The sequence below is a fragment of the Dipodomys ordii genome, unplaced genomic scaffold (genome assembly GCF_000151885.1).
Source record: "Dipodomys ordii isolate 6190 unplaced genomic scaffold, Dord_2.0 Scaffold67, whole genome shotgun sequence".
Classification (NCBI taxonomy): domain Eukaryota; kingdom Metazoa; phylum Chordata; class Mammalia; order Rodentia; family Heteromyidae; genus Dipodomys; species Dipodomys ordii.
This window is the reverse complement of record NW_012267283.1, coordinates 4,596,992-4,614,235: the sequence shown is the minus strand read 5'-3', so window position 1 is coordinate 4,614,235 and position 17,244 is coordinate 4,596,992. Positions and strand designations below refer to the sequence as shown.

General features: G+C 40.3%; 1 protein-coding gene across 3 annotated transcripts in view; it reads left to right on the top strand.

Annotated features, from left to right (window-relative positions):
* The window catches only part of Znf462 (zinc finger protein 462), a 147,849-nt gene that overhangs the window by 73,299 nt on the left and 57,306 nt on the right, over nt 1–17,244 (top strand). For all 3 annotated transcript variants that reach the window (XR_001175336.1, XM_013023353.1, XM_013023352.1), the window contains exons 5-7: nt 17–120; nt 4,096–4,214; nt 8,173–8,364. Coding sequence is in view for 2 of the 3 variants with exons in the window: in XM_013023353.1 (XP_012878807.1) it covers nt 17–120; nt 4,096–4,214; nt 8,173–8,364 (415 nt within the window). In the remaining variant the exon portion in view is untranslated. The remainder of the gene's footprint in view (nt 1–16; nt 121–4,095; nt 4,215–8,172; nt 8,365–17,244) is intronic.

Below are 17,244 nucleotides of genomic sequence, written 5' to 3'. Positions count from 1 at the left end.
CCTGATGTCCATGCAGGGGCTGCGTTCTCATGAGAGGAGCCATCTGGCCCTGGCCATGTTTACCCGAGAGGACAAGTACAGCTGCCAGTATTGTTCCTTTGTTTCTGCTTTCAGGCACAAGTAAGTGTTACCAGGGGTAACGGGGAATAGGCGGGGTTGTCCCTGGGAACTACTGAGAGATGTCTTAGTAGTTAAGAGATAGAAGGAGAATCTTAGGTGAGGAAGAAGAGCTCCATTCATGGTTCATTCTTGCTGCTATATCATCTTGAGCCTAAGCCATATTATCTGTAAGATCGGCCTAAGTAGTGATCGGCAAATGTGGGCATTTCAAAAAGGGGAATTGAAAGATGGCTCTGATGTGCCAAAGAGAAGATGCAGATACTAAGAACAAATGAATTTGAGGTAGATCTTCCAGACTTTCATCCCAAACTTAACCATCATTCAAAGCAATAAAGTTCCATTTCAATATAATGACTGCATCGCAGTGTATGATACATAAAAATTGAACTTGGTAACTTGAGGATTGGGATGGGAGGGGGAAAGGTGGGAGAGAACAATGAAAATGCAAAATTGATCAAAAATCATTGCTCATATTTAATATTTATACAACAAAACAAGTTCCATTTGAAAAATGAGTTCTTAACAAAATTCAGACTGTTTATGTGACTAAAGAGTTATTGCTTGAGTTTTTTTTTCTTTAAGTATCTTTAAAAGGTAAAAAAGAAAAAAGAAGAAAGTTATAGATGATAAAGAGTTGTTAGAGATCCAGGGGGGTTGAGAAGTATGAATTTCCCATTACTCCCCACAGTATTAAAATCATAAATTTAGGTCTGGGAAGGTGGCTCAGTGGTAGAGTGCTTGCCTGTATGCTTGAGGCCCTGGGTTTGATTCCTCAGCACCACATAAGCAAAAAGAAAAAAGCCGGAAGTGGCGCTGTGGCTCAAGTGGTAGAGTGCTAGCCTTGAGCTGAAGAGCTGAGGGACAGCGCCCAGGCCCAGAGTTCAGGCCCCACGACCAGACACCCCCCCCAAAAAAGCATAAATTTAGGGTAGATATGAAAGGCCATAAGGGGTGATGAGAAGAGAAGAGGATCCTAAGAAGACACAACTTTTCATTGTATAAAAGAGATTAATATCAATAATGTATTCCACAGTCTTTGAAGGAGTTGATTATAATACCAGCTTGCAGTCCATTTCCATGATAAATGAAAATAATTGATAGGCTATTTGCTACTTAAAAAGAAAAGATGCTGATGGGTGCCAGTGGTTCCTGCCTGTAATCCTAGATAGTCAAGAGGCTGAGATCTGAGGATCGCCGTTCAAAGCTAGTTGAGGCAAGAAAGTCTGTAAGACTTTTTTTTTTTTGTCAGTCATGGGGCTTGAACTCTGGGCCTGGGCGCTGTCCCTCAGCTCTTCAGCTCAAGGCGAGCGCTCTACCACTTGAGCTATAGCACCACTTCCGGTTTTCTGGTGGTCTCTCCTGCCCGGGCTGGCTTTGAACCACGATCCTCAGATCTCAGCCTCCTGAGTAGCTAGGATTACAGGCATGAGCCACCAGCGCCCGGCTTCTGCGAGACTCTTAACTCCAATAAACCACCAGAAAATCGGAAGTGGCTCTGATGCTCAAGTGGTAGAGTACTTACCTTGAGCTGAAGAGCTGAGGGACAGTGCCCAGGCCCAGAGTTCAAGCCCCATGACTGACAAAGAAAAAAGAAAAGAAAAGGTGCCAGTTGGAGTTATTGCAAAGCAGGAAGAAGCAGTAATGAATAAGTCCCAAACTTTTTATTATCACACACACCCTCAGACCCAATCTTTGTCATCATATCCATACACTGGTATAAAACTTGTCTCATTCTCTTCAACTCATTATTTATTAAACAGCACCTATCACACTGTCTGAATAAAGAAGGGACCCTGTACTTGGCACTGTGCCTTGGGAGAATGTCAAAATAAATAGTACATAATCCGTGTCCTGAACCCTAGCTTCAGGACACAGGGTTGAGTTATAAAGCAAACAGAGGACTTGCTAAAATAAGGCTTATCTCTTTAAAACAAAAAAAAAGGATACCAGTATAATTCTGTAGAATTCAAAGAAAGGAAAGAAGAGTCTTATAGAGTATGGAACACATTAGAATTAACTGAAGGAGAAAGAATAGAAGGGGGAGGTGAGGTATGGGGGGAAAAATGCCATGAGAGGGGCTGGGAATGTGGCTTAGTGGTAGAGTGCTTGCCTAGCATGCATGAAGCCCTGGGTTCGATTCTTCAGTACTACATACTCAGGGGAAAAAAAGTGAATAAATGAAAGAAATACAATTAAAAGAGAAAAAAATTATTAAAAAAAAAAAACACAAGAGGATCCAAGGTGCGGAAATAAGTCTCCTTGGGACTAACTGGAGGTTCATTTGTTTGGTCTTGAAGTTATATGTAAAGGAACTGAAGAAGATAAAGTCCTTAGTAAAGTAAAGATACTTTAGTAGAGACCATGTTTAGAGTCTTTAAATGCCAGGAATTAAGAGTCTTCATTATATAACTTGTCATATGTAGAGTTTGGTGATAATCGCTCACATTAATTGCATCTCCTTATATGCCAAGGCACTATATTAAGTGTCTTTACATATTCTCCTTTACATTCTTAAAACAGCCCTGTTTTCATTATTAGCCCCGTTTTATAGATTAGGAGATCAAAGCCTAGAGAGATTAAGTAACTTGCCAAAGGCCACACAGTCATAGCTATGATTTTTATCTCAGGAGGTCTGACTCTATAGTTCCCCCGCTTGAGTTAGAAAACAACAACATAGGAGCAATAACTTGGAAGAAGTAACAGTAGGATTCAAGAAGTTAGGGAATAACTGCAAGAATGGGTCTGTGTGACTTCGAAAAAGTATATGGGATGAGAGCCAAAGGAAAGTGTTGACTGGAAGGGTAGATGTGCCATTTATAGAAACGAGGAAATGAAGAAGAAAATTGGTTATGTAGAAAATCCCTGATGGGCTTGTGTAACACACACAGGTCGAGTAGCTACAGAACATCCAGAGGGAGATGTCCAGAGGCCAGGGAGAATGTTGTCTTGGAGCTCAGAGGAGCATTACACATTAAGTGGTCAGCAACAGTATTCCCATGAGTCCTTTCGAATGGAGTATAGATCTCCGGGGGTCCATACAAATGACAACTTCCCATACCTTGTTTGGTAGATTTATTATTTTTGTGACTAGTGCTTACTATGAAGTCCTAGAGGTTTATTTTAATTAATTCCTCATGAATTGCTCTGGAAGACTGATATTCAACAAACATGGTTGTGTTTATCAGGAAGCATGACCATCCCTTTGATCATTGGACATGTTTACTGTTGTCCTGTAGCCATGTTAATGTAGATGGTGAAAGTAAAACAGCCCACCATTTAAAATGCAAACCCAGTCAAGTACAGTGGCTCAAGCTTGTAATCTTAGCTACTTAGGAAGCAGAATTCATAGGACTATGCTTCGAGAGTGGATACCATCTCAACCAATGATATAGCACAGTAGCCCAAACCTGTTTTTCCAGCCTTTGGGGAGAAAGGATGGCTGAATGTGGTGGTGCTTGCCTGTTATCCCTGATGGTATGAGGAAGCACAAATAGGAAGATCAAATCCAAGGCTTACTCAGACATAAACTGATACCCTGCTTTAAATAACCAGTGCAGAAGGAGGTGTGGCTCAAATGGTAGAGCACTTGCCTAGCTAGTACAAAGCCCAGAGTTCAATCCTTAGTCATCCTCTCCCGCCCCCACCCCCCAAAAAAAAATTCACTGCCTGGGCAGAAAACACCTTTTCCTTTTGAATAATAACTTCCAAATCTGTCTCCTCAGTAGAAGAGAATATAACGAACTGCCATGCTATAACTTGCCCTACATCTCAATCCAAGAAGGTGTCTTAGCATCTTCCTTTAGCTTCTCCCTGCATGTCCCCACCCCTTAGAATTAACTCTTGCCTAGTTGTAATGATGTGAGCACCATCAGCAGAAGAACAGCTTGCTAGTGGATTCCCGGAAAGTGATGATGAGAAGATACTGTATGCCCTTTTAAATCTTGCCCTTTTTCCTTTCTTCCCTTCTACATCAAGTTTGGATCGCCATATGCAGACCCACCACGGACACCATAAACCATTCCGCTGCAAACTCTGCTCCTTCAAGTCCTCCTACAACAGCCGGCTGAAAACGCACATACTCAAAGCTCATGCTGGTGAGTTCATATGGGTGGATCACTTGAGTGTGCGCACGAGATTTGAAAAGTCTTTTGTTGCACACATGAGCGTAAGTTATTCTTTGAAGTAGTTGCAGGTTCTGCTTTACTTTTATCTAATAAAGAAAACTAGAAAAAACAAAGCTTATTTGAAGCCAAAATAATCAACTCTTCCTTCAGGTAAGAATTAGTCTTTTTTTTTTTTTTTTGTAGTTGTTGTCAGTTGGTTGGTTGATTGGTTTTTGTTTATTGGTTTGCTTTTTTGTTTTTGTTTTTTGTTTTTGCAGGTCCTGGGTCTTGAACTTAGGACTTGGGTGCTGCCACTGAGCTTTTGTGATCAAGACTAGCACTCTACTATTTGAGCTGCAGCTCTACTTCTTTTGAGTGATTAGCTGGAGATAAGAGTCTCATGGACTTTCTTGCCTGGGCTGGCTTTGATCCAAGATTCTCAGATCTCAGCCTTTTGAATATGTGGGAGTACAGGCGTGTGCCACCAGTGCTCAGCTTGGTAGTTTTTAACTTTGGAATAACCTAGTCTTGCTAATGGAATTGCATAGAATTTTTATGCACACTAAAGATAAATTTACCACATTATGAGATGCCCTTTGATTAGTCATTTCCTTTTGCTTGAGTCAGGACTGACCAGGAGCTGTGCTGGTTTCTGTCACTCCATTGTCCATCCCTGGACATTCCTTACTTACTAGGCCGTGTACCACCATGTTAGAGATACCCTATTTAGTTCTCATGATATTCCTAAGTCTCCTTCAGGGTCACTTTTTACTGAACCTGTGTAACACTTTACAACACTTTTAATGATGGAAAACAACTATCTAGAACCTGGGTCCTTCACTGTCTCCTCAGCGTTGGGCCTTTGAAACTAGCTTATTTTAGAGAAACTACACGTTTTGTCTAGGTGTCCCAAGCCTTCCTGGGGACACCAGGTGGAACGGGGAGATTAATTAATGGGCTTGTCTATCTGTTAGTCATATTATGTTTTCAGGAAATGTCTCCTAACATCCACAGAGTAAGGGGCTTAAGAGTTCAACTCACTCTTTTCTGATGTCAGGGTATTGTAAATTATCCAGTGGAGACAATCTTGGTGAGTTTTTCCTACAGGTCTCAGCCTTGTTAAAAGCCTTCTGCCAGCTGGGAGCTGGGGGAATGATTCAGCTCATGGGAAGGACTTTGAAGAGGCTGCTCATGGGCTCCAGGGCACACACTGAAATGTATGTTCTTGGAGCTGACCGAGTGAACTGGCCTCCCTGTGCTCATTGCTTGTCAAGAAGGAAGCATCCAGAAAGAGAGAAGGAGAGCTGTGTAATTCTGCTCTTATCACACCTTAGATGCTTAGGCTCTATGAAGAGGCTCTGAGCCACTGAGAGAAGGTTGGCTGAGGAAAGCTAATGCATTTTCTAAAAGTCTCTGAACTTATTTTGCGTGTTCTAAGTGGATTACTTTATTGAGGAGTAAGCAGTAGTGTGGACCAAACAAGTAATCCAGAATTGAATTCTCTCTCAAATTGTGGGACTTTATAGCCACCCAGCAAAGTTCCTGCAATTAAATATTTTCTTTCCTAAGACCTCTGACCTCTTTGTACTTTTTTTCTGTGCTGCATAATGTTGAGGAATTTGAGGGTTTTTACAAATCTGTAGTCTCAGTGTAATAATAATTATTTTCAAAATACGTGTTTATTACAGAAAATTTAAAATAAAAGAAATATATGTCATCCAGAACCTTATTATCTAAAGAGCACTGTTAACATTTGGTGTTTCTTTTTGGCCATTTTGATGTTAATTATTTTGAAGAGTTGTGATTATAGTGTCATCTAAAATATGCTTTGCCTTTCTATGTATTCTCTATTATTATTGTCTGTGTTATTACAAATTTTTCCAGAATTTATTTTACTGATAGTTCACCAGGAGGATATGTTCACATTATTTCTTTGTGCTTGAAATTTTGCTTAATACCTTTATCAAAGCATAAATGATGACATTTATGCCCGGCACTGGTAGCTCCCGCCTGTAATTCTTGCTTCTCATTAGCCTTAGATCTGAAAATTGTGGTTCAAAGCCAGCCCTGACAAAAGAGTCGATGAGACTCTTATCTCTAGCTAACCACCAAAAAAGCCAGAAGTGTGTCTGTGGCTCAAGTGGTGGAGTATCAGTCTTGAGTAATAAAGCTCAAGGACAGAGCCCAGGCCCTGAGTTCAAGAAGTCCCTAGACAGGCACCAAATTATATGTATATATATATATATATATATATATATATATATATATATATATGAATAAAGTTTTCTACGTGTTAAAAGATACTTTTCTAATAGTGACTTTCAGAAGTAGAACAATTAGATTGTAGGCCAAATTGCTTGTTGTTACCAAAAGTAAAATGATTTCTGAATTGATTAATCTAGTATATATGCCCACTTCATACCCACTTCACACCCTGTATCCTTAAAGTATGATTAACTCAGAAGTTGATTTTATGGGCTGGGAATGTACCTTAGTGTTGAGGTGCTTGCCTAGCATGCATGAAGCTCTGGGTTTGATTCCACAGTACCTCATAAACAGAAAAAGCCATAAGTGGCATGGTGGCTCAAGTGGTAGAGTGTTAGCCTTGAGCAAAAGAAGCTCAGGAACAGTGCCCAGGCCATGAGTTCAAGCCCTAGGACTGGCAGAAAAGAAAAAGAAAAGATGATTTTATGACAGGTAAATCACTCATTTTAATTTGGTTTTGGTAAGTTATGCTGTATTTCAGCTTAAATATACTTTTTATTGAAGAAAATTAGAGATATGCACAACTGATTCCCTCCTCTTCCATGTTTGCATGTGAAATTCTCTTCTTAAAAAAAAAATAAATCATGACCTGGATGCCAGTGGCTCATGCCTATAATCCTAGCTACTCAGGAGGCTGAGGTCTGAGGATCGCTGTTAGAATCTAGCCCAGGCAGAAAAGTCCCTGTGAGATCCTTATCTCCAATAAATTTTAAAAAACCTGAAGTGTCACTGTGACTCAAGTGGTAGAGTGCTAGCCTTGAATACAAAGAGGCTCAGGGAGAGTGTCCAGGCCTTGAGTTCAAGCCCCAGGACTGGCCAAAAAAATTATTTTTTTTTTTGAATCAGAATTTTTTGGTACGGTTTTTATTGTAAAAATGCTGTACAGTGGGTTTATAGTTGCATGAGCAAGGTGATGGGTACATTTCCTATTGAGCATTGTTACCTCCTCCTTTGAGAAAAAAAAAAAAGAATTATTTGGAAGTGGTGTTGTGGCTCAAAGTGGTAGAGTGCTAGCCTTGAGCAAAAAAAGCTCACAGACAGTGCTAAGGCCCTGAGTTCAAGCCCCATGAGATATATCGATATATTGATATATATATCGCTATATGGATATATAACTATATAGAGAGATATATCGATATATCTAGGTATATCTCTCTATATAGTTATATTTTATACCCGGTTTTGTACTGTTGACAGGAAAGTAAGAGTCTGGAATGAAGAGGTATGTAGATAGCCTGGAAGTAAAGATTAAGAATTGCAGACTGAAACTTCCAAAGAGGAATTATGTGCTTGGAAAGGCCATTCATAGCTATTTAGATTAGGAATTAGGCATATCATTATGTGTTTATGAAACATGGCAGAATCATCTCTAGTGTGAAAAAAAGAGGAAGACTGGGATTCCTTTCTAAGGAAGTTAACAGACAATCAGTGAGAATGGTCTGCAAATCTTACCTCTGTCCATAGAACATGAGATGAACAGGGATCAGGTTGACTTGATTACGGAAGTTTCTTTCCCAAGAAGCTCGTGGTTATGGGAATGGGCCAGTGATTGTCCTGTGAGGGTTCCTAGACCACAAAGCTTGAGAGCCACTTTTCTAGATGGCATTAACGGTATTGTTTTCCACTTGTGCTTTCTCCCCTCCCCACTGTCTCTTGCTCTGTCCCTGTCACCATCTCCTTCCAGGTGAACATGCCTACAAGTGTTCTTGGTGCTCATTCTCTACCATGACCATCAGCCAGTTGAAGGAACATTCCCTCAAAGTCCACGGAAAATCCCTGACCCTCCCCCGGCCACGGATTGTCAGTCTCCTCTCCTCACATGCCCACCACGCCTCACAAAAGACTACCCCAGCTGAAGAAGTAGAAGACTCCAATGGTAAGAACAGGCTTCCACGCCAGAATTAATCATTTAGAATTGAGGTGGACCTGAAGGAATTTCCCACAGAGAAATCTTAAATGGAAAGAGGATGGCTTAAGTGAAGGAAGAACTGTGGGGTAACCCAGATATTAGAGCTGGGGGGGATGTGAGCTCTGAGCAAGTAAGTAGAGTTCTGGGTAGAAACATCTCTGGGTACCATGTTAGCATTGCCTGTGGAGGGAGCATGCTGGGTAGGTATGTCTGTCTGGATTCTTCTATGGTGGGTTTGAGCAAAGCAATATCTGGCAGATTTCTATTTGTGTTTTTTTTTAACTTTATATCCTGTTTTATTGTGAACGTTGTGTTCTGTGAGCCATTTGGGCTGCTGGATATTAAGTTAACTACACAGAACTCAGAGTAGGAAGAGCATGGATGGGTTGAGTGGAAACCGCCTGTCTGGGCAGATCATATGACATTGTGGTACAGACTTAAAATAGTACAGTGATTTCTTATAACTGATGGATGTTGAGAAAGTGTTCGGAAGTAATCAATTTGCGAACTTCAGAAGACACATAGGAATGTCTTTCCATGGACAGCAGGATCAAAGTTTGTTGAGGAGAAAAAGAGAGTAGAGTCTCGGAGCTTCAGGCAATGGCATAGTGAATGAAGGGAAAGTTTATTGTTTACTGTCTTCATCAACCTGGAAAAGAACCACCTCAGGTCATCCCGAATAGTTCCAGAATCAGATGCTTTGAAGAGAAGTGAGAGAAGGCTGTGGATCTTGGCAGTGTAGAATTTTGGAGTTGTTCTTCTTTGTGTCATCCTTCAATCCCTCTTGGCAGTATCTCAGAGCTGTTGGCTTGAATATTCCAGCAAAAGGGCTATCTCCCAAGCTGTCTGCTCTTCCATTCTTGGTAGGAGCTTGGTGGACCGGAAGGAACGTGGCTCTAAGACCTGGATATTTGAATCTTATTTCTCTCAGTGCTAGTTGTCTTTCCCATCGCAGTCGTATTTCCCTATATGTAACATTGGGTAGTGATATCCTCTGATGGTTTTCTTGGGAGATTAATGAGCAAAGGTGTACTTGGGAAATATCTAGTATGACATTGGGCACATCAAAAGGTACTTAATGGATGGTCAACTTATTTCTGTATTCATGTTTGATTGCAAATGTGGTTTAGGGGATTGTTTATAACAAGTTTGAATTTGGTGGGTTTTTTGTTTTAAGTATGTGGGTTTATACAAGTGACTTGATCTTTGTGGCCCAACTTGTCGACTTGGTCTAATTTATGTATTATCTAAATAGCAAATAAGGGTTTTTGTTTTGTTTTGTTTTTCTTCATGAGGTTTGTGTATAGGAGGGAGTGGAAAGGTAACTCCTGAGGCAAAAAAAAAGAAAAGTCTTTCTTGAGTTAAATTTTGCAAACTATTAAACATTGTGTTAAATACTCTAACCCCTTACTGGTATCCTGCCTCAAAGGACTTCTGTTTCATAGAGAAAACTGTGCTTATGATCTCCTTAACTGTTGAGTAATAGTTTGAAATGCAGCAGGAAGTCTGTGGTGTTTGCTTTTCTTCCAGAAAAACTTGAAGAATCTCAGACTTAGGGTTTGGTGAAAATATATGTGAGCCAGTAGAGAAAATGCTCCTTTTCTACCTTGAGATGCTATTCATTGGGAGAAAAAAATAGTACATTGCAACCAGAGGGCAAGATCCCAGCCTAAATTGAAGGGTTCCCTAAGGATTTTGTGCTTGTGTATTTGTGTGCATGCACCAGTACTTGGGCTTGAACCCTGGACCTTATGCTCTTGCTTGGCTTTTTTGCTCAAGGCTGAGACTCTACCAGTTGAGTCCCAGCTCTACTTCTGGCCTTTTGGTGGTTAATTTGATATAGGAGTCTCCTGGACTTCTTGGTCTAGGGTGGCTTTGAACCATGATCCTTAAAACTCCCGAGGATGATAGGGCTGAGCTACCAGCTCCTGGCTAAGACCTAATAAATATTAATTAATTGTTTTCTGCTAACTGGAAGCTATACCTGTAGAGCCTGTTAAATGAAATGGATCCATCCAGTCACCATTCCTAGGAAGTAGTTTTCCTAGAGCATTTTTTCTTGTGTCCTTTTGCCTTTCTCCTTGTCACAGGACAACAGAATTTAATAGACTTCCTACTACCTGGATCATCTTCCTCTGTATAGGCTAAGAAAAGTTGAGTACCATCACTTGGCCCTCCAACAGCTTAACCTTTTTAGGGAATAGTTTTCAACTCTTAGAAGCTGGACTAGGGAGAAGGTGAGTGCTGCAGAAACATGACACTTGATATTGACTAACTCTGTCTAATACAGACAGCCTTTTGACTCAGCCACTGGCAGATCGTATCCTATATGTAAAAGTGTAATTTTATTTTCCTTTTTGGTGGGAAAGAATGTTATGAGAGCGCTGGGTGGCAACCATCTAGTGAGGTCTCCACAGAAGTCATTGAACCCGAGCTGCTTGTAATGCACGTAATAACCCATATCAAAGGAGCAGCCATGGTTAGTTTTAACTCGATGACAAAAAGTTGATTAGAAGGTGGCGTGAACAGAAAGGAGGCATGGAATAGGCTGTTCTCATGAGGGAGTAATTATGTGGAAAGAATAATTAATAGTTTATTTGTTCAGTAAGTATTTCCTTGAAGTCTAACTCTAGGTTTTGCATCATTTTGAACAGCCAGGAATAACCAAGGGGCCCACAGTAGGAAGACTCCCATTCAGGGAGCTGGATGGTGGATTCCTAGAAACAGCTCAGTCTGGAGGATGGAAAAACAGCTGTGGGGCTAGACAGTAGCCTGTAAATCATGCTCTGAATGGTGTTTGAAACACACATGTGAAATCCAATTGCACATTTTAATAGGGAGAAGCTGTTGGGGCTATTGGCTCTCAGTTAAGGTTTCCCACAATGCAGATGCCAGGACACTGTGAACACACGACCCAAAAATGTGTTGCAGGCCTGGGGGGAGTTGAGATCCATAAACCCAGGGAAATCAACAGTGTGTCCTTGGCTTGCTGAATCCCTAGTGAGAGATGTGAATAAAATGAGTCAGCATGCGCACTGCTCTTTGCAATGGTCAAATGCTTGCAGGCTTGAGAAGAAGCCAGCCCTCTCTGGCAGAAGGAAGCAGCCCAGATGGGAGGTTCTTCTTAAGCTGTTCTCCGCCCAATGCAGAGGGAAGCACTGTAAGGAAGGCTAGTGGAGAAAGCAGAAATACGAGGCGCAGGACAGATTCTCACCCCAGCAGCCTGGCCATACACCTGTTCTGGGCTTCAGCAGAGCTTCTGGGCTCAGAGGTGTCAGTCTTGACAGATTTCACCAGCACATGGGGTCCTCTGTATATTCTTCATGATGGGCTGTTGGAAAGAAAAGCAACAGTTGTATGGTGTTGGTTTTGTGTATTGGGTAAATGACATGTAATTGCTATTCAAAACAATGCGTTAAAAGGGCACAATCAGTTGTCAGCAAAGGGAAGTGGAAGCACTCTGTTCATCTGTTTGTGTTTCCAGTGTTCCTTCTCATGCCATATAAGATATAGGACTGGCTTTCATCAGGTTGTGTATGTGTCTTTGTACAGGAAACTAACACTTACACGCACAACAGTAAATTAACACAAGAAACTAGGACAGCATAGTCTAGCTATGAGATTTGTTCAGGTCTGAGAAGGTACACAAAGCATGTGCAACGGATAGGTAATCTAAAATTCAGTCATGCTTTATAAGAAGGCAAACGAATGGAAAGGCAAAAGATGGAAATCTTTTTCCTCCCTTGTATTTCCCCTGATGAGAGAAAAAATTACTTTATCTTCAGTTATGTCACCAGGAATTATCTGCTTTAAGAAAGAGCTATTTTGATACATTAAAGCAAAGGCAAAAAGTAGATACTAAGATTGGGCGCAAACTGAATGTGATGAATGTTTTATAGCAACATAGGTCATGCATACATGCCCTATTTGGTAACAGACAAACTATAAGGAACTCTTATTTACGTACCCTTCTCACTGCAATCTGGGTATCTATAGAGTCTACCCAACAGAGAAGTCGTTGCTGTTATGAAATGATAAGCACAAAATGTTTCGAGATGCTTTATGGTTTTCTGTTAAAACATGTCACTTGCCTTTTCTATCCCAAACTCTAGAATATTTGGGGTTTTTTTGTGAATATACTGTACAGAGGGGTTACAATTACATGGGCAGGATAATGCGTACATTTCTTATCAAGCATTGCAGCCTCCTCCTTCGCCAAATTCTAGAATATTTGATCAACAGTTTTTTTAAATTAAGACACTTCTTTTTCTTTAAATCTTAATTACCTTTAAGTAGTTGTATAAAGGGGTTTCATTCAACATGTTCACGGATGAGTACAGTGCATGTTGATCAGTGTCAACCCTTCCATCCTTTGCCTCTTCCTCTAAATGGGCCCTGAGCATCCGCAAATCAAAGTGTTCTACATTACACTCACAGATGACCATGTACTTGCTCTTTTTCCCATTGCAGAATGGTGTAACAACTGATATTCCCCCATCTGTTTTCTTGCTACTTTCAGGTTCTGGCTTCTTCAGCTTGTTTCTCTAGTTCTGCTGGGAGTTTAGAAGGATTTCCTCCCTGTCTGCTTCTTTCTCTACAAGTTTACAACTTTTACTCCCTTCTAAGATTGGTTTTATTGTGTTTATCCTCATTCAGGTGACTCTATCACTCTTAAGGCTCTATTTATATTTCTAACTAGATTGTTGGTTCTGCCCTTAGTTTTCCAGAAGGGACAGTTAAGTAGGTACTTAGTAAATACTGTGCTCTTTTCAACTCAGTTCACTGCCTCCAGTCCACTCTACAGAACCAAATTATCCAAGATCTATCTTCATTTGACTTTCATTTAAGGGACAAGATTCTAGGCTAGTGGAATAGCTCAAGTGGTACTGAGTCTACATAGCTGTGTGAGGCCCTGAGTTCAAACCCCGGTACCAAAGAAGGGGGAAAAAAAAGACAAAAAGCTGAAGAGAAAACTTTCGGAGCTGTTCTCAGTGAAACTTTCTGATGTAATTATTCTGTCAAGATGAAAGATCCTTCTTCACATAGAGTCTTTTAAATGTTGTCATTGTTCTCTATGTGAAAAGCTGTCTATGGCAGTGGAAAAGATAGAGACATGAGCTTTTGCATCCCAGAGAAGGAGGCTGGAGGGTGATGGAGCTGGAGAAAAGGACATGGCTAGGATGCTCAACAGGCAGCCACACCCCTTCTTAGAGCCAGTGCACACAATCATTGCCCCTGGACTGGACAACTTGTTCTCCATGACCTTGAACATGCCAGTGTTTGGGAGAAGCCTAGTTCAAATTCCGAAAAGCTATCATCTGAAACAGACCAATAAAACTCATCTGTGGATAGAACTTTGTAATCTCCTAGAAGACTTTTTTCTCACCTGGCTCTTAAAGTACAACAATATCTTAGTCAGAATAGACTTACTCAAAGAGAAAAACAATATATTGTTTAGATTAGGCTCATTCTTATAGGTTAACTTCTCCAAACAAGAATTAGCAACCTGGAGCCCAGCGCTGGTGGCTCATGCCTGTAATCCTAGCTACTCAGGAGGCTGAGATCTGAGGATTGTGATTCAAAGCCAGCCTGGGCAGGAAAGTCTGTGAGACTATTTCCAGTAAGCCACTTGGAAAACTGGAAGTGGCGCTGTGGCTCAAGTGGTAGAGTGCTAGCCTTGAGCTAAAGGGTTAAGGGACAGCTCCCAGGCCCAGAGTTCAAGCCCCATGACCAACACACACACACACACACACACACACACAATGGGAGCACCCATGAAATTAACCCAGTCATTCATACATGCCATTCTGAATCTTTATGTTTAAGATATGGAATATGCCTGGGTGTCACTTAAGAATGTAACGACCTAACTATATTCTTTGTATCACACATGAAATGTAAGGCAGTAAAGCTTTAAAAAAACATTAGAGCATGCATTACATTTAAGCTTAAAAGAAAAACCTCTAAGAATTGTGTTGAGTGTAGCTTCAAACTATCAACTCATTTAACCTTGACTTCAGCAATACTTGACACTTAAAAATTAAGATCTGAGATGCCTGCTTTTCGAAGAGAAGCTTTTCAGATCTCTAAATAGGTCAGACATAAAATTCAACCTTTAAGAGGATCCAATTAGTTGCTAGGGCATCAGACCTTCTACGCAGGTTCCAATTGCAATCAGATTTCTCTTGGGGTGAAAGAAAAAAGAGGTAGTTTCTTTAAAAAATGACAATAATGAAATGGAGAGTCTCATGAATAATTGTGAAATACAAAGATGTACATCGTTTATTACACATGGGATATAAGGCATAATTTTAACAGCTTGACTATAATTTTTAATAGGTTCAGCTGATCTCAAAATTATCTGACCCAGACATTCCTAACCTTCCCTTTTTGACATCAGAATTTCTATATTAAAATGTGAGCTAGACTGTATTTTAATGCTTAATTTAAAAAATAACATTTCTACAGTGAAGTCTTAGAGGTCTTCAACTACAGGGCCACAAAGCAGCCAGTTTTAAACACCGAAAAAATCCTCAGGGCATAACTTTTGGAGCTGGCCTCATTGGCAAATAGGAACTCTCCAAAATATCATTACCTTGAACTTGAAGACCCTTCCCATGTAACTCAGCTACCTAAGATGTGTGACTTTTTGAATCAGCCAGTGTGATGTGCCAAAGATGGAAAGAAGAAGAAGGAAAAGGAGAAGGAGAAGGGGAAGGGGAAGAGAAAGAGGAAGAGGAGGGGGAAGAGAACATTTCAAGTCCTGGGTACTTAGTCAACTAACCTGCCTCTCTCTTCCAATGCCAACAAAAACATTTGGTCATCCGAAATGCAAGCATTTACTACTGAACTTATTCAGGGCTAGTTGCTGACAACACTGGAGTTTGCTTCATTTGAATCTCTTGGTGGACTGCTTGGATATCACCATGTATCCTCCAGAATAGGGCACTGCTTTTTATTTATTTATTATTTATTTATTTATAATTTTCTTTTGTAAAGGTGATGTGCACAGGGGTTACAGTTTATATAAGTAAGGCAATGAGTGCATTTCTTTTCAAACAGTGCTACCCCCTCCCTCATTTTCTCCCGCTTCTTCCTCCCCGCACCCTTTCCGCACACATTGTAAAGTTCACTTCCAATATAGTGTCTAGTGAGTGTCCCTGTTGCATTGGTTCACCCTTTGTCCCACTGTTTCTGTGATTCTCCTTCCCTTCCCCAGATCAGATAAACTTACATACAAGACAAAGAATATAGAAATCAGAGACAGTTGCCATGGGGAATAAACCATTGGAGAAAAAAAAAGAAATAACTGCAAACAGTACACTTTAAAAAAGAAGAAAAAAAAAAGAAAAACAAGACAGCCATGAAACAAACCCTCTTGTTTTCATATCCCAGAGATCATTTTGATTAGCGTCATTTTATATGGTCAAATGTATATAGCTATTGGGCTATTGTGAGCCTCTACAAAGACTATCCTAGGCATATACTCATTATTACAAATGTTTCTTTGGGTCTGGCTTACTTGACTTAATTTGCTTTTTCCCAGGTCGGTCCATTTCCTTATGAGTGGGTCGATGTCATTCATTCTAATGGAAGTATAGAATACCAATATGTATCATACCACATTTTCTTGATCAATTCATCTACAGAGGGGCATCTGGGTTGATTCTTATTCATCAGGAAATCCATGGAATTACTAGTGCGATCACTTTAAATAACCCATCTCCATTCCTTTTTTGGGGGGCAGGATCTTTCATCTTTACATTGCCCACCTTGAATCTTTATGTCCTTGGAGCTGAAGTAGATGTCTTAGTTTGATTTTATTTGAGTCAAAAATCTCTTAAGTTCTTCTGAGACTTCTTATGACTCAAAATTTTCCTCTTTCAAATATTTTTCCTCCTTCTTTGAAGTTGAAAGGTATTAGGATTGAGAGGAGTGATTTGAGGAGGCCATGATTTGGAGGTAAAAGTCTTAGGCTATCTTTGCTGTGGTACAGGTATGTCCTGAGAAAGGTGGGTATATGAAAGAGATTTTTTTATTTTAGTACAGCGATGAGAACAAGATGCCAGAAATAACTTTGAAACAAATTACTGTTCTTTACAAGAAATGATAAGTTTTGACATTGTGGTCCAGGAAAGCGTGGCTAACGGATGTGCACATTTTCTTAACTCTCTCAGCATCCTGCATCATCCTCAATAGAAGAGTCACTCTGGTGGTGATTACATAAAAACGGCCAAGTTGACATGAAAGGCGAGTTCAGGGAGGAGGATGGGCTTACTTTTTGCCCTTGCTGCTGATAGCCAGGAAGGGATATGTCCCTGCCATAGGCTCTCTAAGCCTGTATAAGCTCTACCCAGGGCAAAGCACAGCAAACATTTCATGTACTCGTACAGAAAGAGCTCTTGGAGAAGTTTCTCCAGGGCTAGGTTCTACAGCTTTCTCGGGGACATAAAATATTCTTAGATGGCTCGTACAAGTCACTCTCTTTACATCATCCTTTATGTTCATGTACTTCAAGTTCTTCACCAGAACTGGGTTGACAGCCATATTGAGAGATGCAAGAACATTCAAACCCTTAATCTAGTTCATGATTTTTGGGCATTGCTAATTATTTCTTTCTCCTGGACCTTCCCTCCTTCTGCTTTACAAAAAGGCTCATTCTGTATGTGTCCCTTGTTTAATTCCTAAAGGAATTGTTTTTATCTATTGAATTTTATGGATTTGCATTAAAATCTGCTTTAATAAGTCTTTTAAAAAAACAGAGGTACAAATCATAATGCTCATTTTATAAAAGGAGGAAAAGGAATGAAATGGTGAGTCCCCAAATCACAAAACCTGTAGAACTAA